Raw genomic sequence first — 26546 nt, 5'->3', positions numbered from 1 at the left:
CCTTCGAGTTCCTACTGCTTGTTTCTTAAACAGAGAGATAACAGCAGTGGCTGGATAGAAACAGGTCCCGATAGCCAAGGCAGTGAGTAATAAGTGCCCCAAAGCATAAAATATCTTCCAGATTTGCTTCCACCATTGTGCTATTCCAGACAGGCTTAGAATTTGGCAGAGTCGGTGTTACCGGTAGAGTTGGGTGGGGATCACTGACGCAGCTCTGCCCGGTTGTGGTGCTGATTGCTCAGTGCTGGGGAAATTTGGCCTGTGGAACCCAAAAGGGAATCTGGATTCTGTTCTACAGTAGATGACACTAATTAGAGAAGTCAAAGTATTTTTTATGAAGACTATGCTTGGATAATTCAGCATTTTCAAATCAAATGAGACAAAATTATAGAGGTCTCTGAAGACTTTCTGTGTCACGCTAGGAGCAGTTCAGGTTGACATACCCACGTTATGGCTAATTTCAGATGTTCCTATTTCAATTTTCCATTTTTAGTAAGCAATACCTGTTGTGCGGGGTCCTTTGAACTGAAAAAGTTGGACCATTTTCACCAGAGAAATGTGGGCTGTTCTGATTTGTTTTATTCTCTTTTAAATAGTTGGAACTCCTTTCCAAAGAAAAAGTAACCCAAAACTCAGCTTGTACAAAGTGTCATGCCATCTTCCAACCTATTGATGCAACTCCCTGGCAAACCCATATCCAGGAGCCTTTGCACCAGATCCACATGGCAGCAGGGACATGGCACTGAACACTGCAGGCCATTTGGGTTTCTTTTAATTAGTGGTTAGAGAATTGGGACTGCACTGAGTTGGAGTCCAAGTCCCATTTCACAACTTTCCACTTGCTTCCCTAGTTTTTCCCATTACAGTAAAATTCTGCCGTGATTTGGATTAGTCATACGAACTCAGCACACTCATGGGTTTTACTCATACTTTGTATGCAGATAATGTCTTTTTGTCCAAGACTCTTAATAAGCCTTGCAAACAGCGCTGTCGATTAAACTAATACTTACCCCTCTGCTATCTGCCCCTTGATATCTCAGAGATATTCGGGGTACTGATTTTGGCCTCTATGGACCTAAGCAGCCTGGGAGCTGTCTTCCAGGGCTGCCACGGCCAAGATCCCTGGAAGGGCACAGGCTTTCCCTTAATTTACGAGCAGCAAGGGGGGATGCCGAGTCCCCGTCCCACGTCACAGAGGCCAGGCTGTGCAGGGGTGAGGTGGTGTCGGTTCAGCTGGTGGTCCTTTGTCTGGTTCTGTTCATTTTGCTTTGCTTCGTCCAGCCAGATTGTAACAACAGCAAAAAAGCCCTGGGCAAAGGGTCTTTTTTTAGAATTTATTGCTCCACTGGGAGGAAGTAGAAAGGCCTTTGAGGTAGGTATTGTTTTATCTGCTTCACAGATGGGAGAGTTTCTGGTACAGACCCAAGGTCATGGGGAGTTTTATTCCCGAGAGATCCATTTCCCAGTCTGTTCAGCAGCATTTTGCACCGCTGTGGTGAGCTGGAGGAGTCGAAGACCCAGCGAGCCATGGCCTTCTCACCGGCTCGTGGCCACGGTGTCTGCCACAGCACCGCACCGCAGCTCGACACCGGCCGCGGGTCCCGCAGCCGACACATCTGTACGTTTAGGGGCAGGTTTTTAACTACCTGCAGGATTGTTCATGGCACTTGGCAGCCGCGTTGCTGAACTGCTGCTGCTTCTGTGCCCTTCACCGGGGTGTCTGTGAGCGGCCGGGGATCCCAGACCCAGAGCACGTCCCGGGAAGGAGCGGTTCTGTCAAAGGAGCAGACATTGGATGCGGAGCGATCACAGTATCCTCTTGTTTTTGAGAGGATCGTCTCTCTCTCTTTCTGTTTTTACTGCATTTCTTCCACTCCTCTCCTACCTACACTGATAGCAATAGCTTTACTCCCTTTTGGAAGTGAGCCGGGTTTCTACAGCTGGATTCCTAGGATCGTGATGGCTGTCTCTGAACATACTCCAGCTTGAATTTGTTAACCTTCGGGGCAGGCTGCCAGGTCCGTCTGTCCTCCCTTGCCAATAAAGAGAGAGGTAATACTGGGTGAGAGGAGTACGCTCTGCAGCAGCTTCTATGTAATGACTTCTTTTTATGTTGCTGTTATCACTGAGTGATTTGGGGTAAATTACTAGTGTACTTGCAGGATTGCGAGAGGCAGCCAGCGCCTCTGGGATTGAAAGCTCTTGTATTGCAGAGAAGTAAAGAATCTGGATAGCGAATCTGCTGTCTTTCTTGCAGAACTCGTATGTGGTGCTGGCCGGTTTATCGGATGGACTTGTAGCAGTGTTTTCAGTGTCCCAGGGCATCCCAGGGGACAGCTGCTCCTACCTGTGCTCCCACACGGCAAACAGGTCCAAATTCAACATTTCTGATGACGACCCCCGGCAGAACCCGTACCCTGTGAAGGCCATGGAGATCACCAACAGCGGGGCGGAGGTCTGGTACAGCAACGGCCCCGGCCTCCTCATCATAGACTGTGCCACGATGGAGATCAGCAGAAGGCTGGAGCCCTTCAGCCCGCCGTCGGTGATCACATCCATCGCCTGCAACTCCGAGTGTCACGGGGAGGAGGTGGTGTGGTGTCTGGACGATAAGAGCAACTTCCTGGTGATGTATCACGTTACCACCTACCAGCTCTGTGCGCGCTACTTCTGCGGAGACTGCAGCCCCCTCAGAGACATGTTTACAATCCAGCAGCCTTCGGCAGCCATCCCAGCTACAGCACCTATAAACCACAAAGCGGTGGAGAGTAACCCGCTGGTGGACATGAGCATTATGTACAGCCCAGAGGTTGGCACCCAGATACTAAACCACCAGGACTCGCTCACAGATTATTGCTCTGTGTCTTCCTACTCCTCCTCGCCTCCGAACAGGGTAACCCGGTGCCCCTCCAGCCTACCCAGCTCGCCCATGAGCTCCTCCAGTGCGCCGTTCTCTGCAGATTTTGAGGAGTCGGACAAATTTCATGCACTGAAGCCTTCCCTGGATCACGATGCTATGCCTGCGGGGGACAACACGCAGCATCTCCAAGCTGTCAAGATTCTTCCAGTAAAAGACCTCATATGGATCCCCAGGTAAGTGGGTCATTTATCGAAGCAACTTCGTCATAATCCCTCCTGGGCTGAATATGAGATTAGCTCAGGCTAATTCAGGAGCTTTTGCATTCCCAGCATGATTCACCTGACCAGGAAGTCAAGTTACCATTAAGAAATTTTGTTCCCAGTACAGTGATACATTGATTTACTACCACTTTTTAAAGATATCTGGTGTTGAGCAGAATGGCCACATCTAAGGGCAAGCAAGATTGATTTCAGCAGAATGAGAAGGTGGGTGGTAAGACCCAAAGCCCTGTTTCCCCACCTCCTGAGGAAACAACAGCAGGCACCTTCCTTGCTCAGACGCAACCCTGGCAAGTCCTGTTGCCTCCTGTTGAGCTGATGGAAACCACTGGGAATCTGATTTTGCCTGTCACGGGGGCTCGCACCGTGGTGGGTTCAGGATGCCCCTCAGTGGCATCGCAGTGCCCCCTTCCCTGCAAAAGGTCGTGTAACTGCAGGAGGGATTGCAGCAGAGGATGGATATCCAGCGTGGCTCTTCCTCAGCTGTCAGCAGTCCCCATGGCTGAGTACATGTGACATCTCCCGCGTTTCTCTTCTAGGAGAGGAGGGGACATCATCGTTATCGGACTGGAGAAGGAATCTGGCACCCAGCGGGGCAGAGTGATCGCTGTGCTGAAGGCTGGGGAACTGGCTCCCTACGGGTGAGGCTAACTGGGCAGTGCCCATCACACCAGTTTCTGAGGGCAGAAGGGGACTGGGTGGTTCTGCAGGCTCCGGGGGCTCTTAGGAGCTTCCTCTTGGCTTCCAGCAGCATCTCAGAAGGTCCCAGCCGGAGGAGACGCGGCTGCTGGTCGCACATCGTGGTGTGTGCATGCTCTTGCAGCATGACAGATGGTGAGGGGAAGGCACCGCGACCACAGTCTGGTCTCCAAAAGCCACAGAGACCGAGCACCCCCGTGATGAGGCAGGCAAGACCGTCCTGCACAATGCGATAAACGTTGGTCGGATCCTGCCTGGTGCTGACTCCCGGTGCTCTGAGGGCACCTGGCAGAAGATGGCTGGAGCTTGGCAGACTCAGGCCCTGCGTTAAGAACAAGAGGTGTATTTATGCAGAGCGCAGTGCTTGTCTGTGGCTGCATTTACGTGGATCAGGTTGACGTCCTGGTTCTAAATGAGCACCTTTGTGCTGTCGGCAGTGACGGGCCGGGGCAAGGCTCCTGGAGCACAGGGGAGAGCAGTTACATACATTAATTTAAAATGTTTCATACAGCGAACGAGAGTCCGAGTAAATAAAGAGTTGCTAGAGAGATCAGGGTGTTCCTGCTGATCACTTAAATACCAGTCTGGGATTGTACTATTTATGTCCAAACAAATGGAGGTTAAGGAGTGCTAAGGATTATAAATGATCATTTATTACCACTGGGCAAGCACAAGAAGAGGTCAAAATGCTCCTGCCATTCCCCCTCTGCTTGCTAATTGAGTGTCTTTATCAGTTAGTTGGGAGTGGCTGTTCACAGGTAGTCTTAGGCTGATTTTGCTTTGCCCAAATGAAGCAGTGGAGTTAAGGTGAAGTGACACGGCCATGACCTGTCCTGCTTTGCTGTCTTTCAGCCTTGGCTGGCTCGGGCAGGGTGGCCGTTGACTCGCCCTGTTTCACCAGCAGGATAAAGACGGAGCGGTAGTGCCTGCCTCCTCCAAGTGCAGAGCAGGGTGGGCAGCTGAGTGAAGGGATGTGGTTTTGTAGGGGCAGTTTGTGATAAAAACCAACTGCCCAGGACAGCCCAGTGCTCCCCCATCTAGGGGCCTTTCTGGGGAAGTGGTTTGGGGCCAGCCTTCTCCCATCTGCTAGCAGAGCAGGAGAAAGAGCCCAGCAAGGGCTGGACTCTGTCCCTTGAACCCTACAAGGACAAAAGTGTCATCTGCCTGGCCACCTCCCTGGGGGGTATCTGCAGGGCCAGCTTCGGGCGCTGTTGTTGATCAGGTCACATGCTTGGAGACTGCGAAGGGAAGCTCAGCACCGTGGTGCTGGCAGGCAGGGCTCCTCCTGCACAAACCTTGCAGACCCCGGGGCTGATGCCGTAGCCGTGCCTGCTGGTCTGGACTAGGGGCTCATACCCTGAACTGGCCGAGCTGGGCTCCGTCCCGCCTCCCCGCCGTACTTCAGGCTGCAGGAGCTCTTGGCAGCCTGGTAGCTGGGGCATGGTGGAGCTGCTTTCAAAAGGCCCAACTGGCAGCAGGCAAAAGATTCTGTGCTGTAGCAAATCAGGGAGATTAACAGCAACTTCAAAACGTCACGGCAGACTTAAGCACCTGCCTTCACGTTTAGGCACCTGAATCCCTTTAAAAACCTTTTCCCGTGTCACTGAGCCGCTTGGTTTTGCTGTGACACGGTTTCTGATCCCTCTCTTTGTTGCGTTCTCTTTTGTCAAGGATTTGCAGCTTATAAAAAGAGATTCGGTAGCTGGAAAGGGAAGCTTGTGAGTCAGTGCCTCCCAGCTGAGCAGTGGTGTGCTGCGGCAGGCGAGCCGCTCTCCGCTGGAACGCCTTTCTCTGCTCTTCTTCCTTTCCCAGGGTGCTGGTGGACGCTGCTCTCATAGCAAAGGACACGGTTGTGTGCTGCTTTGAGAACGAAAACACGGAGTGGTGCCTGGCTGTCTGGAGGGGCTGGAGTGCCAGAGACTTTGACGTTTTCTACCAGGCCTACGAAGAGCTGGGAAGGCTGGAAACCTGCATGCGAAAGAGAAGGTAGTGCTTGTGGCGCTGGGAGCTGAGGCTCGACGGAAGACGGAAGCGTCCTGCTCTGAGCGTGCCTGGACTCCGAGAAGGAGGGGACGGGGCTGCACGGGGGGGGGGAGCATGCTCCTGGTTTGCTGCTAACGAGCACTGTGGGGCGGCTGGAGCCTCGCCGGGGCTTTCGGGGATGGAAGAAACCGGTGCGAGCCCGGCAGCTGGGCCATCTCGCCGCTCTCTTGCTCCTCACTAGTGGAGAGCGGAAGGTGGAGGCGGCTGCGGTTCTGCTCCTGCCTCTATTTCCACTTTCTCCTTCCCCATTTTAAATCCCTTCCTCACCTTCAGCATGCCCTGGCTGCTGCTTTTAGAGTGTGTATTGTCAGCCAGGAGAGCACCGCTAGCCTCGGCGGGCTCTGTCCTGGGAGCCTGAGCGCGTTCCAGCCAGCAGTGCGGCTCCCGAGGGGGCTAATTCACCCTACTCCCCGGGGAAACGCCTCTGCTGGGAGCCCCACATCCCTGCAGGTTGGTTTGAGGCTACTTCAGGTGTAACCCCAGTTGTGACTGCTGTGTCGAGACGTCCTGGTGTAAGAACCAGCAATAAGCTTTGGCTGGCCACTGCGTTTCTGGTTCCTAAAAGCTGTTGTGGTGGTGGTACTGTGAGAGAGCCTAAAATAATCTGCCAATAATACTGCACAATCTCAGTGAGTGAGTGAGCTATTTAATTGCACTGTTGCGAAATCGATTGTAAATAGAGCTGATAGAAAGCAAAGCCATTCGGTTTGACAGATCCTTGCTGGTGTAAGAGAAGGGAGCCCTGTGACTGGGAAGGTTTATAAACTCTCTTTGCTGCACTCCTCTTTCTCTTCCTAAATGCACTCTGGAGTATCAGAACACAATAAGCTTAATTTGCCTGTGTATCTGTGCAGCTTCCGCTCACCACAGCATTTATTTTATCTTCATTAGTGGCCTGGGATGATGCATTGGCTCTGCATACGATTGCACTTACTTAGTTATCCCAAGCATGTACAGCCGTGTAAAAAGTGAGCCTGGCTAAGCACCCTGTAAAAAGGTGTACAGTTTGAATTTTGGACCTTTTTTTTTTTTGTTTGTTTTTTTCATCCCGAGAAACTTGTGTGAGCATCGGCAAGGCTGGCCAAGGCCGAATGGGCAGGTTAACCCTCTGGTTCACATTTCTGTTGCAGGCTGCTACAATATCCTTCTTCAGAAACGGAGCGTATCTTAAAATAAACAGATTTCTTCCCCACAACGACCCGGCGTCGGCGGCACTTTTTACTGGCCACCCACGCCTGCATCGGCCGCAGGGCGTTTGGGGTTTGCGGCAGCTGATTGAAACACGTGTCCCCCCCTGATGAGCACAGCCTGAATCGGGTGGACATCCCTGTCCCCCCGGCTCCTCCGGCAGCCCGTGCTCTGCTCGCCCTCGCCAGGACGAGTTCTCCTGCCCTCCCTCAAGAGCCGGGGAGGAGATGGCTCAGCCCGTCGCTGCCGCTGCGGTTTGACAGGCACTGTCACAGTCACTGTCACACTGCCCCCCACCACCACCACCCCACACACCCCCCCGAGCTTATCCTGCCCCAGGTTTAGCTGCAGAATTCCTGTATCTGTGTCAGGGCTAATTAACCGCATTTCCCTGAAACTGTGTCACCTACCTCCCGGGCCCGCAGGTGCCGGCCGTGCGTCCCCGTCCCCGTCGCCGGGGTTTAACCAGCTCGCAGTGACACGTAACCACTTCGCCATCCTCGGAGCCCCAACAGGGGCTACAAAACCATTTGGACGTTAATTCAACCTTGCAGGTTTTCCTTGGGAAAGCACGAGCTCCAAGAGCCACACCGGTATTCCTTCTGGAGCAGAACACCATGATGGTGTGCTGCTTCCAACGCCGGCGTGGGGCCGTGCCCCCCCCCCACGGGCTCCCCAGCGCCCACGGGGGTCAGCCAGAGCCTCTCCCAAACCTTCGGTGGGCACCGGCCCGGGCCCCAACACAAAAGGGGCTTTGTTCTGCTCGCCGCCGCACGCGCCGGAGCTGTTATTGCACGTACCCTCCCCCAGACACACCGGAACGGCCCTGTGCCGAAACCCTGCAGCCGCCCTCACCAGCAAACGTTGCTGCACGGTGACAGGGGAGGTCCCTGCCACAGGGACAGGGGTGAGTGTCCCCCCCAAAACCCTGGGGACAAGGCGGGGGGGGGGGGGGGGGGGTCGGTTCCTGAAAGTGACCGAGAGCCTCAATGCCACTACCCTGGAATTGGGACAAAATCTCCAGCTCCTCAGCAAACCTGAAACTTCGTTAGCACAAGGCTTCATTAAATGAGCAACGCACGTGCTGCGGGAATAAGTCCCCAGGGGCAAAAATAAACAGAAATTATAAATAAAATTAAAAAAAAAAACAAAACAAACCCACCACCAGTTCAAACAGTGTAAATGAGATTTCAGCGCTCGTTCCCAGCCCTCCCACCAGTAAAGCCTGGGCTGCTCCCGGCCAGGCTGAGGGCAGGTACCGGCGCAGGGCGGCCTCTACCCCGGGGGAAAGGGACAGGGTCGAGGTCAAAAGCAGGAAAAGCCCCAAAATCCCTGGAGCAAGGGGCTGCCTGAGCCCATAACTGGTACTAAAAGTCCCTGTTACTGCCGCTTGGCCTGGGAATGCTGCGTATAGCGCAGGCCTGGGTTTTACTTCAGCTTCTAAAAATAAGCCTGAGCAGGGGCCTGGGGGCTGGGGGGGGGGGGGTATTTGTTATTCCTTCAGCTGATGGAGAAGAGCTGAGAAACCACGTTAGTTTTATTTTGTCAGCGTCAGGTTTCCCCCCCCCCAGCCCCTCTGGGAGCAGCGGGGAGCACATGGAAAGGGCTCAGCACTGGGAGGGGGATGCTCTCAGATGATGAGTTTAACCCCCACCCCAGCACCAGCAGTGGGAGGGATGCAGGGGCCGGGCTGTTAATTACTGGCCGAGGAAGCAGAGACACACAGGACCCTCCACGACCGGGATTAATTGAGCCGGAGCCCCCGCTCAGCCACAGCTGCCCAAACCCCCCCGGCTTTGACCCCCTCCTGCAAGCAGGGAGCCACACGCTGCACCCCGGGGGTTCTTCCCTGAAGTGCTCAGCTGTCCTCTACCTGCTTTAAAAGAGATGAAGACAATTGCCATCTGGACACCGATTGCTAAATCCTGATTTTTGGCTGGTTCTTTGCTGGCGTTGGGGCGCTGAGCCGGGCGCAGGGTCAGGCCCTGAGCTGGACAATGACTGCAGTGCCCCGTAGCCAGGGCCCGGTGGGGCTCAGGGCACAGCCTGAATATTTTTTTTGCTGGGGGGGGGGGCAGGGGGCAGGCGTGATGTGGCTGCCAACTGCTTGTTGTCCCCCCCATCTCCAAGTCCTGGTGCTCACCCAAGACATTTTGGGGCCCCAGCACAGTTCCCCAGCGCTGCAAGAGCACCGACCCCGGCATCCCGGGGCTGTCTAAAACCAACCAGCTCCTCTGCGTGCAGGAAACCGGGGCAATATTCTAGCTAATTCTGCTAGAAAATAAAAGAAGGGTCAGTTCTTTGCCCCATTGCTCACACTGCCCTGGGCAGTGGTGCAGGATTGGGCCCAAATGCCTGTGACAGCTCCCAGAGCAGCCCAGTACCCCAGTCCTCGAAGACTCAGCTGATGGGATTGCACCCTGTAGGTCTCTTCACCAAGCACATTCCTCCAGCTGATCCAGGTGTTGCCTACGAGGAAAACCCCAGAAAGGGCAATATAATGGTATTAAAAATTTCTCCAGTCCTGGCCAGATAAAATAACCTTGGCTGAAAATAGGTGCTGCCCCAGCAGTACCCAACCGCGGCGGTTCTGCGGGATGCTGCGGGGACCGGGAGCAGCGCCTGGGCATCGGGCAGCGGGATAGAAAGGACAGCAAATCCAATCAGATTTTCTAACTTAAAGCGGGACTTTATTTCCCCGTGCCTTGAATGGACCTGGCTCTTCTGCAGCTCCTCTGCAGCGGCTGCCCCGGCCGGTGTCCAGCAGCGTGGGCAGAGCTTGAGCGAAGGCGTGGGGGCTGCTGCCCGGGCTGGCTCCTGCTCCTCTTCACGCTGGCCGTAACACCGTGGTGCCACCAAAAACCAGCATCAGCATTAACCCACCCTGTGCTCACCCCTGCCCAACAGCCCGGGCAGCTCTTTGTGCTTTTCAGCCTTAAAAACTCAATTTTCAGCTATGTTTTTCTGAGAGCTGAGTGACTCAAATGGGTTTTTTTTCCCTTCTCTCTATCTTCAACACACAAAAAAAAAAAAAAAAATTAATGTATTAGAACAAAAGCCACCTCTCACGCTCCAGTTACACATGTAGGGGACATGTGGCCATTTATACACCAGCTGGATGCTCCCCTCATCCCACACTGCACCAAGGGACCTTGGCTTCAGAATAAGGAAAATATAAGGTGGTTTGGTTTTTTTTTTTTTTGTTGTTGTTTTTTTAAGGGATGTGGGGAAAGGGGCAGTGCTTGCTGCTTTGTATTCTGCTACTGAAAGGACAGAGGAAATTAGTTTTCTTTAAGCAAACTTTAAAGGACAGGAAATAGGGGCTGCCAGCCTGTCCCCAGCTCACCCCGGGACCGTGGCGGTGGGACGGGCAGCACCCGCGGGCTTTGGTGGCTTCACCGGCACCCTGGCCCTGGCTTGGGTTTATCAGGAGAAGCCTGCCGCTCTGCCAGGGCGGGTGGCTCCTCATCACCAGCACCTAAAAATAATTACACCAAAAATGGGTGAGGGGGGGAAAAAAAAAATACAAAACCCCTAAGAAAGACCTTTTCCCAAAGAATTCAGCTGGGTGTACACAGCCCAGTCCCTTTCCCTCCCAGCTCAGTGCTGGTGGACCGCAGGAAGATATTTCTCTCTGCCCATGCTCAACTCTTCCCTGATTTTATTTTTTTTTTTTTAATTCCCCATCCTTTTTTTCTGCTTGTGTGTTTACAGCAGCGCCTCATCAAGCTCTTCCAAGCTGCGGGGCCTGATAATTTCTCCTCTGTGCCAGGCTGTGACCCTCCTGCTCCCTCCCCTGCCAGCTCCGGCAGAGCCCCAGCGCGGAGCCGGCTCGTTCGGTGCCACCGGCCCGGGGGGCTGACCCTTCCCCTGCGGCACCGGGGGGCTGGATGGAAGGAGGCTTGGAGGTTTGGAGCGACGGAGGGAGAGAAAACAGAGCGGGGACAGACAGAGCTGCTGTCGTTCCCAGCCGAACCCGCTGTCCCCAGCCCTCCCAGTGCGGCTGCAGGTCCCAGTTCACCCCAAGGGCCTGACACCAGCACTTCATGGGGATGCACTGACTGAGAGGAGCTTTAAGGCAGCCGCATCCTGCCACGGGGCCCCACTCCCTGTGAAAAATACTAGCCGTTGAAGGCTCCTCCATACAATTTAGTCCTGGTTTGGGTTTTGGTTTTTGTTTGGTTTTTCCCCCTATATTTTACAAGAACAGGGTCTTTCACACAGCACAGCCGAGGAAGGCGTTTTCCTGGGCACAAAGCCGCCCCGCCAGCCGCCGGTGGGTGCTGTGGGGTCTGGCTGGGGGGGTCCTGGCTCCGGGGCTGTGGCACTGGGGCTGATCCCCCCACCCCAGGGGCAGGATGAGGGTCCCAACGCTGCGCACCATCACCCCGGCATCTGGTTATAGCACCAGCAGTGATTTGGGCCGTCTTCCGCGCTGTTAAACGCTTCGGCAGGATCTTCTGGCCCTAATAAACCTTCCTCCGGGGACTTGTTGGTGTGATCGCTGGGAAAGGGGGTTTCCCTTTGATTTCTACCCCTTATGGCTGCAGCGAGCAGGGCCCCATTAAAAAATAGGAGTTTTAAAATTGTGCTAAATTTTTCCAAATAAATAAATCTGCCCGGTCTTGTGCAAACACTGCCCAGCTCCTTGTCGCTAGCCAGCTTCTGGTGCCTTAGGAGGCAGCAGCAGCCATCAGTCAGCTCCACACACACACACCACGGCCCACGGGCTGGTGGAAAACAATCACTCAGCTTTGTCCCAAAACAGAGAGAGCGTCACGTGAACCCAGGAGCACAGAAATCCCTCGGGAGAGCCGTGGCAGGGAGCAGGGCCAGGCCCTGGAGGTGCCCGAGCAGCTCTGCCGCCCCCGCTACCACACGCAAAGGCAGCACATAGCCATCCCTGGTACCCTCCTGCCCCCCAAAATAAACCCAGAGGGAACCCTAACCCCAAAGGTTCCACTGCACCAGAGGCTGGGGCAGCTCCTCGACAGGCTCCTGACGTGGCTCACAGCTGCTCAGAGAAAAAGCAATTTAAAAAAATCTAATTTTTTTTTTAAAAAGAAGTCCTTCCCACCGAGGCTCACGTTTCCAACCACCATTTTGCATTTGGACATTAATTACCTTCGGGGTGGTGGGGAGGCTGCAGCCTGGATGAGAGCCAGGGGAGGGGGGATGAGGATGGGGATCGAGATGAAGATGAGGATGAGGCCAGGAATGGGGTTGGGGATGAGGATGGGGCCAGGGATGGGGAGGTCACCTGGGGAACCGGAGAAGTGTGATTTTTGATGGTGGGCAGCTGGCCAGGGCACATACCTGCCCTGCGAGGCTGCACGTCTGCGGCAACTGGGGTTCCCCAGAGCCATCGGGGTCCTGCCCCGAACCACTCTGGCTTCACCTTTCATTTCTGAACCGCCTGAACCGCCGCCCGCAGAGCCAACGCCAGCAAAGCAAACAGCCCTTATCTGCCCCGTGTCGCTGCGCGTTTGCTTTGGAAGTGTGCGTTATCACGGAATTACTTTACACTGTGCCCTTAATATGAGCCCACTTATTGAAAAGTCAATAAAGCACAAAGGTGTTGTTATTTTTTTTTTTGTCTTTCTTTTCTAAAACAGTCAGCAAGGGGTATAGCAGGACCCAGGCAAAGTCCTCCCAGCATCCCCAGCTGCGCGGTGGGGACCCCCAGTTTCCAAGACACTCGAGCCCAGCACGCTGGAAATGTTGGAGCCGATTCAGGTCAATTAAAGTTGAGGTTTTTATTGAATTAAAGTGTGAAAGTAAATACAGCCAGCCCAGTATTCGGTCTGTTATTTTTTTGATGTTAATGCAATTTTTTTCACCCGGCTCATAAATGTGATTTAAAAGGTGGTAGAGATTCCTGGGCTGGAGGAGAGCCGGGAGATGGGTTTTGGAGCTCGGAAAGGAGGTGGATGGGTTTCTTGCACCTGGGAAAGCGTCGGCAGCAGTTTGGACGTGAGGAATAAAAGTGCTTCTGGCAACAGCAGCCGGGTGAAATCCAGTAAAAGAGTCGGGGAAAGAAACCTCCTGGGATGCGGCTGCACTGCAGCTCAACATGCCTTGGCTGGGGAGCCTAGGATGTCGCCAAGGCTGCCCATGCCCGCGGAGGAGGTGGCCTTTGAGCTCCAACTGAGGCCAAAACAACCTGAATTCCCTCCAGTCAGCGCAATAACTCCCGTTGATAGAGTGCAGGCCTGGGTACAAAAACATTTGTTTAAAATAGGTCCTAAGGTGGACAGTGACCCACCAGCCCCGCCACCACGTCCCAGAGCAGAGGAGGAACAACCCACGGGGACCTGGATGCATCTGCCCCAGGCAAGGCACTAACCTGCTCCATTTTTAATAACTCTGAAAGATTTTCTTTCCAAAAAGCTTTCGAGTGAGGCTGGCTGTGGAAGCAGAGTATTTTTAGCAAGTATTCATGCGAAACGACTTAGGCTAATAATTTGCAATGTAAAGTTAGAGCTTCAACAAAAACTCAGACTAAGCAGATTTGGGGTCAGCAGGACTTTCTTGCTGATTTTGCTGAAAGGAACCGTACAGCCAGGTCCAGGGAAGCTGCGTGGAGCCTGGAGCTGGTCACTGATTTTTCAGAGCAATAAAACCCCACTGTGCCTAAAGGACCAAAACTTGAAATCCTTCCATGGACCATGACTCTGCAAAGTTACATATAAATATTTAACCTGTAAATAGTCACATCGAGCACGATGGTCACCGAAAGGACCCGGCCCCTTGCTTTCCCCATCCCTTTTGCCTCTTTTCGCCATCGTTGATCCTTCAGCAAAGAAACGAGCTGCTGGGAGGGAACTGCTTTTAGAAAACTGGTAATAAATCCAGCTTCCCCCCCGGCGCTGCCTCTGCCTGGAGTTTCACGTGCCATTTAACTCCAGTGACTGGTGAATGTTCATGAACAAAGAGCCAAGCGTGGCCCCGGGACGCCCCAGCTCGAGGCTCACAGTGAATTTCGGCCGTTCCTGCAGCCAGCCACGGGATAACCAGGCTCTCCAACAAGCAACACGGGGCCGGGGAGCAAAGATACCTGAAGGGTGAGGATGGTGACGGGTCAACCCTTCAAAACACGGTCCCCCGCCAGTCACTGGTGGGAGGTGGCCGCTCCTGCAGCTCCGCAGACACAAGGGGCCCCCAAAGCCCTCCAGGGCCACCAGCCTGCCAACCCTGAGACACGGGCCAGGGCGAGCGGAGCCAACGTGGCCAAGGGGAACGGCACCCGGGGATGCCCAGAAAAGGTGGAAGAGTTTAAACCCAAGCGTTGAAGGGCTGCAAAGCTCTGCTTGGGCGGGAGTTGCATTGCTGCGAGCGCACCCACGACCGGCACGGCATCTGGCAGGGGTTACGTGCACTAGAAGAACGAGGGAAAGAAGCATCTCACATTTTAATTTGTTGTAACGAAGAGGAGAAGCATCTCAATATATAGCAAACCTCAGCACATGACTCTTGGTCACCACGTTCTTCCATTTCAGGTTGACACCATCTCATTTTTTCATACCTTTTTTTTTTCAAAATGGACTGGAGGCAAACCCTCCTGGATCCTCCAACACCAGCTGGCTTCTCAGCATGAAGTAAACTTCTCTCTGAACCGAACAACCAGAGTAAACTGCAAATGAAACGTTCCAGCCCCAGAAGGGATTTTTGTCAGAGGCTGGGCTAGCGCTTGCCAGCCGATGACTTCCACCTGAATAAGCTCCTTACACCCTGGGCAGCTAATACCACTTTTTTTAATATAAAATGGGTTTTATAAGGTTAGACTTTATCATAGATGATTATAATTTGAAATTTAACTTTAAAATGGATTACTCTAAAGCTGCGAGTCCATAAAATATGTGGTCAATTAAGATGTGGGGCCTCAAGAGTTGCCTGCAAGCTTGTTGTAAAACTTGTTTTTAATGCTGCTTGGACAGATTTGGTAACTGAATCAGAATTGCGGCAACTGAGAGAAAAAAACCTCAGTACCAGATGGGTGCTTTGCATTAAATGGCTTTTTCCATTTACATGCATTCTGCTTTTACCGGCTGTTATGAGCTAAAAAAAGTCCTACATAATCATAAATGTTAATAAAGACAGTATAAGTACAGGGCTTTTTTCTCCCCCGTCTTTTGGTACTGTTCTTTTGGGTTCATATTCTTCAAGCTCCTTTCTGCAGCCACAAATACTAGTTGCTTTTATTTTTTTTTCTTTCCCTTGTGTGAAGAAACAATTCCTTAATCCATAAGATTCTTTGGGACTTAATTTTTTCATAAAAAAGCCTCACACCAATATTAAATGGCTGATAAGACTGGCAGAGCTATTAAAAATAAGTGCTTGACACAATAATTATTTTTACTGTGCTTTGAATACACAAAACATGACAAAATTATTCAGCCTTGTCATCATATGCGTTTTAAATGTATAGTTATGGATGTTTTCAGACAGCAAAAACACTTTTAATCTTTTCAGGAGGAAAAACTCAAACACCTCCTTTAGAGACGACCAGCTGCCCCAGAAAATCGCACAGCCCATCAGCGCGGGCAGCGACGGCAGCGTACACCAGAGTCTGACGAACGGATTTGTTTTCCCTTTCCCCAGAGCCCAGGTATGTGGCATTAGGTTTATTCCAGGCCAAAACACAACACTGAGGTCAGAACCCTTTGTAAGAGGGAGATCCTTTTACCTGGACTTACTTCCCAAAACTGCTTCACCTTTGTGGCTGTGCCTATGCTGTTTGAAAAGATACGGACTGAGGCAGATGACATGAGAAACTCCAATTGCAAATAAAAAAATCTTTATTGCATCTCAGAAGCAAGTCTTTAAAAAAAAAAAAAAAAAAAAAAAAAAAGAGAGAGAGATTTTTCATGCACTGAATCCATCCAAGTACCTACATCCTTGGGACTGTCACCAAAAAACGATGAACATTATAAGACATTGACTCTACACTAGTTGCAGTTCATATTCCATACACGTGTAAACAATGGTTATTTCTTCTACTGGAATAGCAATTACTCCATAAGATCCCTTCAAACATGGCAACAACCTAAGCATCAGTTTTCCTCTGTTCCTTCGCTAGTCTCCACTTCCCAAAGAGTAGGCAAAGTGGAACTGAGAGCAATGAGACGAAATGGTGCTGGGGGATACGATAGAAAAATATATTGTTCGCTGGTTTTTATTTTTAATTTCTGCTGAGCAAGATATTTACAGGTAGGTAGGTCCCAACAGATCATCTGCTTCAATGACAATGTCCATCCACTAAGTCCCAGTGTAAAGGGCTCCCCTTCTGGCTTTAAGGCACTTTATTTTGTATAATTTTCTCTTACCTTGCTAGGTGTCAATTCATAGGGATCACACGCTCCTTGTATTCCGCCTCCCCATCCCCAGTTCCTCTTAGAATACCAAAAAAATTCTTAAGCTTACTGAAGTCATTCCAAAAATGTGAAATAAATTTGGGAAAAAAGATTCATGAAAAAATATTTTAGAAAGTAATCTTTGGAGGTCATTTACTGCAAGTATGATGTACACTACCTTATCAGTGAGAAGATGCAATACATTCCTAATATATATATATATATTTACACACACATATATATATATATAAAATATTAAAATGACTAACAGATATTCAAGGAAAGGTCAAGAACCTAAAACAATGGATATTAAATAAATTAACAGTCTATCAGATACAGAAAAAAATAATCCCAAAACAAAACTAGTAATCAAATGTAATAATTGTTCCCATTAACATCACGTAACCGACTGAACAAAATCAATGCATTCAGGTGCAGCACACTCGGTACAGAAGATTTTTAAAAGTTCTCGTTAGGGATCTCTAATTGTTCATTGTGTACTGTTGCTTTGCTGCAAGAGATTCGCATTCCCCATCCTCTTCCCCTCCCTCGTTATGCTTCGGCATTTCTTGATCACATCATCCCAGCTCTAGACAGGACAGCGGTTGAGGATAATACACAGAACCCACCATGGATTCTTAAAACATTACGTCCATATATGGACCAAATATAAAAGACAAAAATTTCTACAGGGACTAATCGGATAGCAGGTTGTGCTTACTTTCTTCCCTCTCTTGAAGCCACCTGGCCATAGTAAGTGGAAGTGTATTTTTAAACTGAAATAATCAGCCATTTGGAAGAAAAATCTCCTGCAATTAGTACCCTTATCATCACCACACTGATTTGTTTTGTTCTAACGCAATTTAAAAAATAATGGCTATCCTTAACAAAAGAAGCAGAATCTTTGCACGGTAGCCGTCACAACAAAACATTTAGGTACACCGTTTTGTCACTTGGCTTGCACGCTCAGGTCCCAATTTACAGAATCCCAGCAATGAAGACAGCAACGGAAAAGGTAGGAAACAATCTTTTGTTCATAAGGAAATTCTAATTCAAGTCAGATATCCGCTGATTGGTCAGGTAACTCTTAAACAATTTTTTTTGTTTGAAGGCAAATATTGATCACAGTTTTGTTCAAAACCAAAAACACAACAACAAAAAAAAACAATGGCCTTGTTCTTCTCAAAACGAGCGCTTTGTAAGAAAACAATGATGATTTCTAAAATATATCCTGTGTGGTCTTTTAAAAGTGAATTATCAAAAAACATTTTCCCAAAAATAAATTAGATAATTAAAAAAAAAGTCTTTTCCAGCATAGCTGGACATTAGGCTGTCCTCACTGAGCCATTAGTATTGCTGCTTTTCCCAAAATTTGGGTCATTTTTTTCAAACCATATTTCAGCCAGCTGTTGTGTGGACCCATACGTTGAGGCTTTGGACCCCAAGCACATTTTATATTGTTTTGGATCAAGATTAGGGTCACAAAAAACAGGGTGATGCACATGGACTACTCCAATTTCTTGGCTTCGGAAAGTTTTTAAGCCAGCTTGAATGACTTTGTTAAATAGGTCTACGTCTTCCAGGCCCCAACCTTGGATGGAGACATCAAAGCCACCTGCTCGGAGAAGATCACCTTTGTAAATGCAGGTAATACCAAAGCCATAGTTCCTCCAGAAACCTGTTTTCTGGGTGAAGGCAAAATGATTGTCACTAGGAACTTTTCCACTATAAACAATCTTTGGATCATACTGGCTAAAAATGATGGGAAAGTATACTTGTTGACCCAAAACCGTATTGGCTCTACATCGCTGGAGGAATTCTGTGGTAAACACTAAGTCAACATCACAGAAGAAAAGTAAAGACTCGTTCTGGAACTGAGAAGATCCGACTTCCAGAGCCAGCGCCCTCGAGAACTCCCCTGACACCGGTAAAACCTGCATGTCAGCCTTGGGGTATTTGGAGCGGTAATCTCTCATCAGCTCGATTTGCTTCGCTTTGTCAGGGTTGGAGTTGGAATTGAAAAGCAGGACAACCAGCTTGACGTTCTGGTTTGGAATGAGGCACGTCTTTTCAAAATTCCCCATGAACCTTGCAAACATGTCAAAACGTCCAGACAGGGGAATCAGGATGTTGATCTTCTTGTCTTTGAGTTCCTTCCTTTCGACTTTTGATCTGCTGAGCTGGAAGGGAACAAACATCTTCAGCGAGTTGGAGAGGAAGGACAAGGATCCAGAATCCTGGTTGATTTTGCTGGCCAGCTCTTTGGCGTCCATCTCTTCGTGCTCCATGAACTGGATCTTGCTGAACGTCTGCTGCAAGTACGCGTGCCTCCTGACGGGGACGGTCATCTTCTTCCCCTTATGCTTTTTGTACAGAAGCAACAAGTCGAGGACGTACTCTGCTCCGTACATCGGATTTACTCTGCGATAGCCATACTGTATTTCCTTGAAATCTATGATCCTCCCCCGGGTCTTAGCGTTGGCGTTGATCATTTCCATGACCTGCATAACAATGTCATCCAAGGCTTCACGCTGAGAAGAGTCCATTCCTCGCCGAGGAGGCTGCCCGTCGGCACCCGAATACAAATACTTTCCTGTAAGAAACTCCCACTCCAAGATTTCCTCCCGGCGGCGGGGCTGGAATCGCATGAAGGAGGGCGGCATCCCCAGCTGCAGGTCATCTTTGTGGATTTCTGTGTTGCTGTATTTGCTCATCAGGACAATTTCGCGGTGCAGCTGTACAGTCCTGTGGCGCAGCTCTGCGATCTTGCGGCTCAACATGTAGCTGTGAAGTCGGTACTGGTACGGGGGGTTCTTATTGGGGTGCAGCGTTATAGCTCTGTGTATTTTGCTGTTCCTAAGGTCTCGGATATAACCTTTTTTGTTCTGCTCATAATTTTCATAAAACAGCTGCTGCATCTAGAAGAGAGAAAGAAGTTAGCGTCTTGGCAGTGCTGTCCTTGTGAAAGTTAGCCCACGCAACCCCCCGCTGGGAGAAAACTCCTTGCTTGGGCCAGGAGGCTTTCTGAATAAGCTGTTCTTGGTTTTAGGCACAGGTTGTAGCAATACCAGCTGCTATTCAAGGAAATTAAGAGGATTATTCATTGTAAACTGGTGAAAGAAACATCCACCATGGATTTGGGATTACTGCAGCCCATTCTAGAGATATCACCGTCGGCCAAACAACTGAGCAGTAAGTAGATTGTAAGCTCATTTTTTCACAACAACACACCATCACCAGGAAAAAAAAACATGAAGTGTTCACTACAAAACTCTTACTATTTGTCTGCTTCCCACGGGCTTTAATAATAGTAATAAGAGAACAATAAAAAAGGATGCCATGTACGTAGTAAGCAAGTATGACGACACCTTTTCCGTTACACCCAAATGCTCTTTAGGTATTAAAAATCCAGCTTGCTGAACGTTTTAGTCAAGATGCCAAATACGTTATCTCAAGTACTGCAATGCAAAGTTACAGTTCCCCTGTCACTTTAAAATGTCAACAGAACGTAAAATGCACCTGAGATTCCCAGCAGCAGTTCCAGAAGGCAAGTAATACAGGATGCATATGTACACTAGAATAAAAGCATCCTTGAAGTGAAAATTGCTATTTCAGAACAAGAAGATAGTGAGCTAAGATTAGATTCACAAGGCTGATGGAAAGCAAGAAAAGCAGACAAACCAGCTTTGCAATTTTCAGGCAATAGCTGATATAAGGAAAGGCATGCGTAGTCCAGGATGATATGTGGAAAATAAACTGAAAAAAAAAAAAAAAACAAAACAACCCAAGAGAAAAAAAAAAAAACCCTTGCGGTTATATACCAGCCTAGACAATGGACAATTAAAAAGATCATGGGCTGTTTCTATGTCACAAAACAAACGTCATCAACCTGCCAGAGGACCTGACATGACAACTTCATTTGATGTAGGATCCGATCTATGTTATTGGCAGCAGAATTTGCTACAGGTAATAGTCAATAAAGCACATGTAAAAAGGCCATAAGGATTAGCAAAGAGCTAAATTCCAAAAGACGAACAGAAGAGAGAATGACTCAAATACGATGGCAATTAAACAGAGCACCAAAAGGAAAATCACAGCACAGAAAGCCTCCCTTTAACAAACAGTGCAAGTGATGCTTCTACCAGCTGTTCAGACCCAGCAAAAGTCCTGTTTTATTAGGCCTGCAGTTGCATTTTTCCCATTATTGTGGACAGACATTGAATCTAAGGGATAAACTTACACCTGGATTTAATTGCCGCTATCTCAACAAACCAGATGTGCGCATACGGAAACCTGAAATTCAGCATATCACTGCGGACAGCACAGGAGCAAGCTGTGTCTGCTTGAAGCAGCTCGTGTGGATTTTAATCTGAACAAATGTAATTCATTTCAGAGGAGGGAAGGAGGAACTTCAGCCGGACTGAGAAAGAAAGGATATTTTTTTCATGGGTCATCACCAATCCCCCACCTCTTCTCCTTTCCTGCTCAAGTTCACCTTCTTGCCCGCTCTCCCCTAAGTGATTCCTGCTGCTTTCATGCTGTCTGTGAGCAATTCAGGCCAGAGGCTGCCTCTTATTAGATAGATCCCATACAGCAACACAGCCAAAGGAGAAAGAACATCTTGGCAGTGGCCTCTTGGCAAGCCACAGATGAGCTGCCTGTCAAGATGGATATCCCTTTAGAAGTCATGCAAGATTTAAAAGAGTTCTATAGGCAGAAGTTAGTTGGTTTAATCCTACGTTCAGCTGAGAGTTATTCAAATTGAATGAATCTCATGCTTTCCCAAGAAGCATGTTTTTCCACTCACCCGAAGACTGTTCTTCATTTGTACCCCTATATTGTTTCCTCTACTAATAACATTTTATTTTTCGTCCACTTTGAACCTCGCTGCTTCTGTTAAGGGCTCTAGGAGACCTCAAATCACACCTACTTACAGTCAGTCCTGTAAGCACAGTTTATTACAATGGAGAGCTCACGTAGCAAGAACAAGACCAGTCCAACACTGCAGGACCCACACGTGTCTTTCTACTAACTCCACTGATCTATCCTCTCCAACAATACACATATATATATATATGTGGGACTAGAAGTATCAGAAAAGTATGATAACAGATTTCACTAACATTTTCACTATAACACAACTATAGGCATAGGCTTTCCCAGGAGTATTGTGACATCAGATAAAAATTCTTCAATCTTGTCATTCAGCAACTATTATTTAAAGGAAAATTGACAATAGGATTTAATTTCAAACCTTGTTTTGAATTTATAAGAAAACAAAATCAAGACCATGCAGCCCGAATGCATTTATTCCAAAACTGCCATCTAGGGCATTCTGAATTAGATTCCAAGAGGAAACCATGAACAGCAGAAAGGCTTTTAGATTACACAACAAAGTTTTAATAGAATACCGATGGGTAGGAAAATGTTATGAAACTTCCCAGTGGAAGTAAAGATATGAACCCCTACCAAATGGCCCTAAATAAAATTAACAAGCGTATTTTAAAGCTCTGGCTTGCCATGCAGGGGTAAGCTCTTAGCTAAGCTGGTTAACTTCTGAACTTTTAATACTACAATTTGCCTCTTCCAAAAACCAGCTAACTTCAAAAACTGAACTGAAAATAAAACGTATGTCAGCAAGACACCACTGGTGCTTCAATGCAAAACAATTTACAACTGAAACATCTATTAACGGTCACCTTGCTCCAGCCAAAAAGGTGACAACTGTAACAAACCCTGCGCTCCAGCCAACCTTGCAGTGCAACTAATGAGAAGCACCACAGCAGCCAGGCTTTTATATAACCCTATTTTTTTCAGAAGAATGCCTTGCAAGGCTGGCACTTTCACTGTTTTTCCTTTGAAGTCCCCTCCATCTCCTACTCCAGCATCCCGCAGCCCTGACCCCCCAGCCAGAGAACCCAGGCACACCCCACACCCATAGGAAACACACACGGAAGGGTATGGGAAGGGGTTAATCAATTCCCCACAGAGAGCATGAGGACTTACAAACTATTTTTGCACAGTGGGATGAAGTGCTGTAGAAGTGGCCAGCAGCCAACAGAGCAATTTAACCCTTCCTGGGCCGTGGCACCTGCAGACGCGCTGCTGTGCCTGTCGGCTTTCCTTCGTGATCAGGAGCCCCCCGTGGATCGCGTTTCTTCACCCACATCTACAAAACTTGAAAGAAATGAGCACTTGCCTTCATACAGTTTGACAGCTGCACCAACATTAATTTGTTAAATCACGAAGGCAGCGCTAGTCCTTGGCACTGCGTTCAATCACTAACTAGGTCAATGCCCGGCTCGCCCACCACTGCTAATGGAGTTTCTACCTCATTTGCGTCCAAAACACTATGCTAAATATTACCTATTAACACACATGGGCTTTCGACTCCACGCAATAATGGAAAGCCATAAGGAAGACAAAAAAATCATAATTACCTCTTGTGTACATCGTTAATAGGTGGGTGGGAGAAGACGACAGAGAAAATAATGCCTGTAATTTATTTGTTCCTCCTATGTAGCAGCCATTAAACACACATGGGGAGCAACACAAGCCCAGAACACGCACGTCTCTAACAGACGTTACGTGCAAACTTCCCCATGCCTGTTACCAGACTGTTGCGAGTTGAACTCTTGCAAACTCTTCTTTCAGTGAAACAGGTTCTCTATGATTCTTTTCAAAAAAAGAACCTTTCATGGATATTAATTCTGCACTGATTATATTCTAAGCATGCTTTATTCTAGTGCAGAGCACTGAGAGCGTAGGGATACAAAGAAGAGCTACTCTTTATTGACCACTATTTACTCTAGACCTGTTGAAGCCTTAAAAACCCTAATGTTCCCCAAACCATTAGAGACTGAATGTTTAAATTGTGGTACAGCTGTTGTGGGCACTACTGGCTCGTGTCCAAAAGACCAACTGAAAGGAGAGAGTGTTATGTTCTTCGTTTTAAATGAAGAAGTCTTTTGCAGGCCAAAAAAAGTGTACTGGAGAAAATGGACTTTAAAAATAAGACCAGTTTATGCAGAAACTGGCCCGCAGCCACGGATTAGCCCCCGAGGGCTTTCTCTCACAGCTCCAGATTGTACTACCACAGCTCAGAAAACGCAGCCCCACAAGTCTCATGAAATGCAATCATGGACAAGACATGTCGTATGGCGGGCCTCAAAATGCCCAAGATGTGCTTTAAATACAAAGCCAAACTCATCAAAAGCTCGAAAGACAGCTAATGTCACCTAGCGCGGGAGCACCTCCGCTGGGAGATGAGCATGCAGGTCCACTCCGTGCGGCCGGTGCAGAGCTGATCCTGGTGCCCAGCTCTGCTGCCACAACTGCGCAGGATGCTCACCCCCATCTCCTCCTCCCAGAGAGGCAGCCGCAGCGGTGCAAGGGCGGCAGCTCCTCTCGGACGGCTGAAGAGAAATGAAAGACGTTTTGCACCCGCATCCCAAGTAACTGTATGAAATAACGGTAGCTGCACTCGCACGGCTTTGCCACTTTGGAGTGATTAACCAAAACAGATCGCTAGTTTTCTGGTTTTTAAAATCGCCGTTATAGCTAAATTGAGAAAATATTTTGCATGTAGACCCAAGGGAAAGGAGCAGTGGGTCTTTGTTTACTGCTGACTTGCCTATGGTGGAAGAGGAGACCGTAGTCACCTCCATGGATACAACTCTGTGTATTCAGGGTTCTTATTAACAATGATATTTGGTATTTCCATTTTAAATCCCAATGCCTTATGTGCGATCTCTCAGCTAACCACTGACGTGACTGAAGACACTCCTGGGCAGAGTTATTATGGTGGAGACAAACACTGGGAGGTAATGCATAAACACTCATTTCCAGTGAACTTGGTCACTCGTTCATCCCTGCAACCTCCCCAGCTGCCTCTACAGGAAAGGATGCAGGAAACACCCCTCGGCGCTGGGAGATGCCTTCCCTCTCAGCTGGCAAGTGAAGCCCCGAGCTCTGGAGCATGATTAAATGATGTGATTCCTCAGATAAGTTAATTCTTACACAAATTTCATCACGTACCACTGGTCCGCGTTTGCTTTGTTTCATAAATTAAAGAGGGGCAAGAAAATCAACTGGACGTCCCGAACAGCCAGTACTCAAAATTTCCATAGCAGACTGCTAGAGAGCAGAGGCAGACCCAGCTGTGATATACTGTGACCTCTGAGTGCAGTAACACCAGGCATGCTCGGGAGCAGGAAGTTTATTTTGTACAATACAATTGCCTCTTCTTATATGATACTAAGCAAAACAGTGCCTGTCTCACTCAAGAGCCTCGCAGCGCCTTCTGCACCACTCTCCTCTCCAAAGTATTTGAGAAAGGAAGCCAAGTATCTAAGGCAAGTTTCAAGCACAGCAAACTCAAGGTCACTGAATTCCCAAGGAATCTGTGAATTAGGAGAGTTACTGCTGGAGTTCAATCTTTTGTTAACAATACCAAGTAGCTGTTTAATTAAACAACTGTCCTTCTCCCAACCCTTTCCTGCTTAAGTAAGTAGAAGAGCTTGAAGATTACTTATTCATTTACAGTTTCTCAAACCAAGTAGCCTTTAAAGTATTCCCAGCTTGGCAACAGAAAGAAGAAAACCAGCAAAAATGAATGTGTCTTTAAAACTGGCATCTAGTACTTCACCTCTGACCTTGAGCTTGACGATCTCATTACACAAAATCTACATTTGGGAGCAATCCACGGCACTTGGGAATGGAGATCCTCCAGCTACGAAGAAGAGGAGGGCTTCCCTCCTCCTGGCCCTGCATTAAATGGAGCTTTACCCTCTTAGTCTAAACGAGGATACAGGATCCTGGTCTCCTCTTAGCCATTAAGCGAGGATTCCTTTCTCAGGTCTCCCCTATTTTGGATAAGGGGGACAAGCTGACTCACAGGTGGTGTGTGAAGAAAAGAAAGACTAGTACAATCACGTAACGCTCTCAAAGGAAGATACTTGCCCATTTAGTAAAACATCCCTCCCCCTTGGGTATATGTGACACATAAACTACACAGGTGCCACTGTGCACGCCATAAAGCCTGGAACTGCTTCTCTAGAGACACAGATTTATGTTTTTAAAGCATAAACCAGAATATAACCTGAAAGCATTTTGTACCTTAGGAATAACCAGATAAAACACAATGTGCCATTTAAGGATATTTAGATTTAACTGTGCAAACCTTAGGAGAGCTGGATGCAGTTGCAGGGTTTTCTTCCAAAAGGTTCGGATCTAACAGAAACAAAACCAAATAAACCACCACTAAATATTAACAAATGTTCTATGCTATAGTTATTAAAGAAGCAGAGCATCATAGGTGCTAAAGACTAATTATTATTGCTATTGCTTGAGAAAATGTGCTCACCATTTGTTTCTGGCATAATTTCCAAATTACGAATCTTCATGCAAAGTGCTGTTCTGCACATGGCTCAACCTTGCTCTAGTTAAGGCTTTGACCCAAGGGGCAAATGATTCAGCTCTCCCTCTCCAGTAGAGAGGGACTGCCTCTGTCCTGGATCCAAACCAAGACAGGAATACAGTGACTTGCTGCTGATTTGTTCATTTAAAGGCCAGACGTGGGGATGACGCCAAATTACTTGCCCACTGACTATACTGCACCTTGGGATTTCTCTTCCTTCTCGTCAACTCCACACTTTTAGACTCTGCAGTACAGGCAGGGCACAAGAAAAACTTGGTTTTCATTATAAATTTCAACAGCCCCATGAAAGAAAGTGCTGCAGCCTTGGAAATCTGTATCTGCTCTTTCTCATGCACAGTGTTAAGATTTCAGAGGAGCAGCACATGACCCTTGGAGGGTAGTTTCTTGGAGATGATGAGCAGAAAGCTGACACCCCGGCAAATAACTTTTTGGATCCTGGAAATAGAGTTAGAGGGATGCAGTATCCTCTGAGCAGAGACTACAGAAGAGAAGACCTCTTCTGGACTGCTGCATGATTTTCCACCATGTGTTTTCAAGAGGCAGTAATGTAATCATTTAGAAATACTTTTGTCCATGGAATTCAAAGATTCCTACTTGGGAGCTACTTTCCACATCCAGTGGTTTTGTAGGAGCTGTGAGCCATGATGGATGATGAGCCCTTTTGGCCCCAAAACACTTGGCAAGAC

General features: G+C 48.6%; 2 protein-coding genes across 5 annotated transcripts in view; one reads left to right on the top strand and one right to left on the bottom strand.

Annotated features, from left to right (window-relative positions):
• LRRK1 (leucine rich repeat kinase 1) overlaps positions 1-7075 on the top strand; it is an 82337-nt gene extending 75262 nt beyond the window's left edge. For all 4 annotated transcript variants that reach the window (XM_042804189.1, XM_042804188.1, XM_032994299.2 and 1 more), the window contains 3 exons: positions 2258-3093; positions 3678-3779; positions 5650-7075. In XM_042804189.1, coding sequence (XP_042660123.1) covers positions 2258-3093; positions 3678-3779; positions 5650-5827 — 1116 coding nt within the window. In that variant the 3' untranslated portion in view covers positions 5828-7075. The remainder of the gene's footprint in view (positions 1-2257; positions 3094-3677; positions 3780-5649) is intronic.
• Positions 7076-12799: 5724 nt separating this feature from the next.
• CHSY1 (chondroitin sulfate synthase 1) overlaps positions 12800-26546 on the bottom strand; it is an 82577-nt gene continuing 68830 nt past the window's right edge. The window contains exon 3 of the mRNA XM_042804136.1: positions 12800-19339. Coding sequence (XP_042660070.1) covers positions 17747-19339 — 1593 coding nt within the window. The 3' untranslated portion in view covers positions 12800-17746. The remainder of the gene's footprint in view (positions 19340-26546) is intronic.

Source organism: Tyto alba, unplaced genomic scaffold (assembly GCF_018691265.1).
Source record: "Tyto alba isolate M040663 unplaced genomic scaffold, T.alba_DEE_v4.0 Super-Scaffold_41, whole genome shotgun sequence".
In the NCBI taxonomy this organism is placed as follows: domain Eukaryota; kingdom Metazoa; phylum Chordata; class Aves; order Strigiformes; family Tytonidae; genus Tyto; species Tyto alba.
The sequence above is the reverse complement of the archived record's forward strand: the minus strand, read 5'-3'. Positions and strand labels throughout refer to the sequence as shown.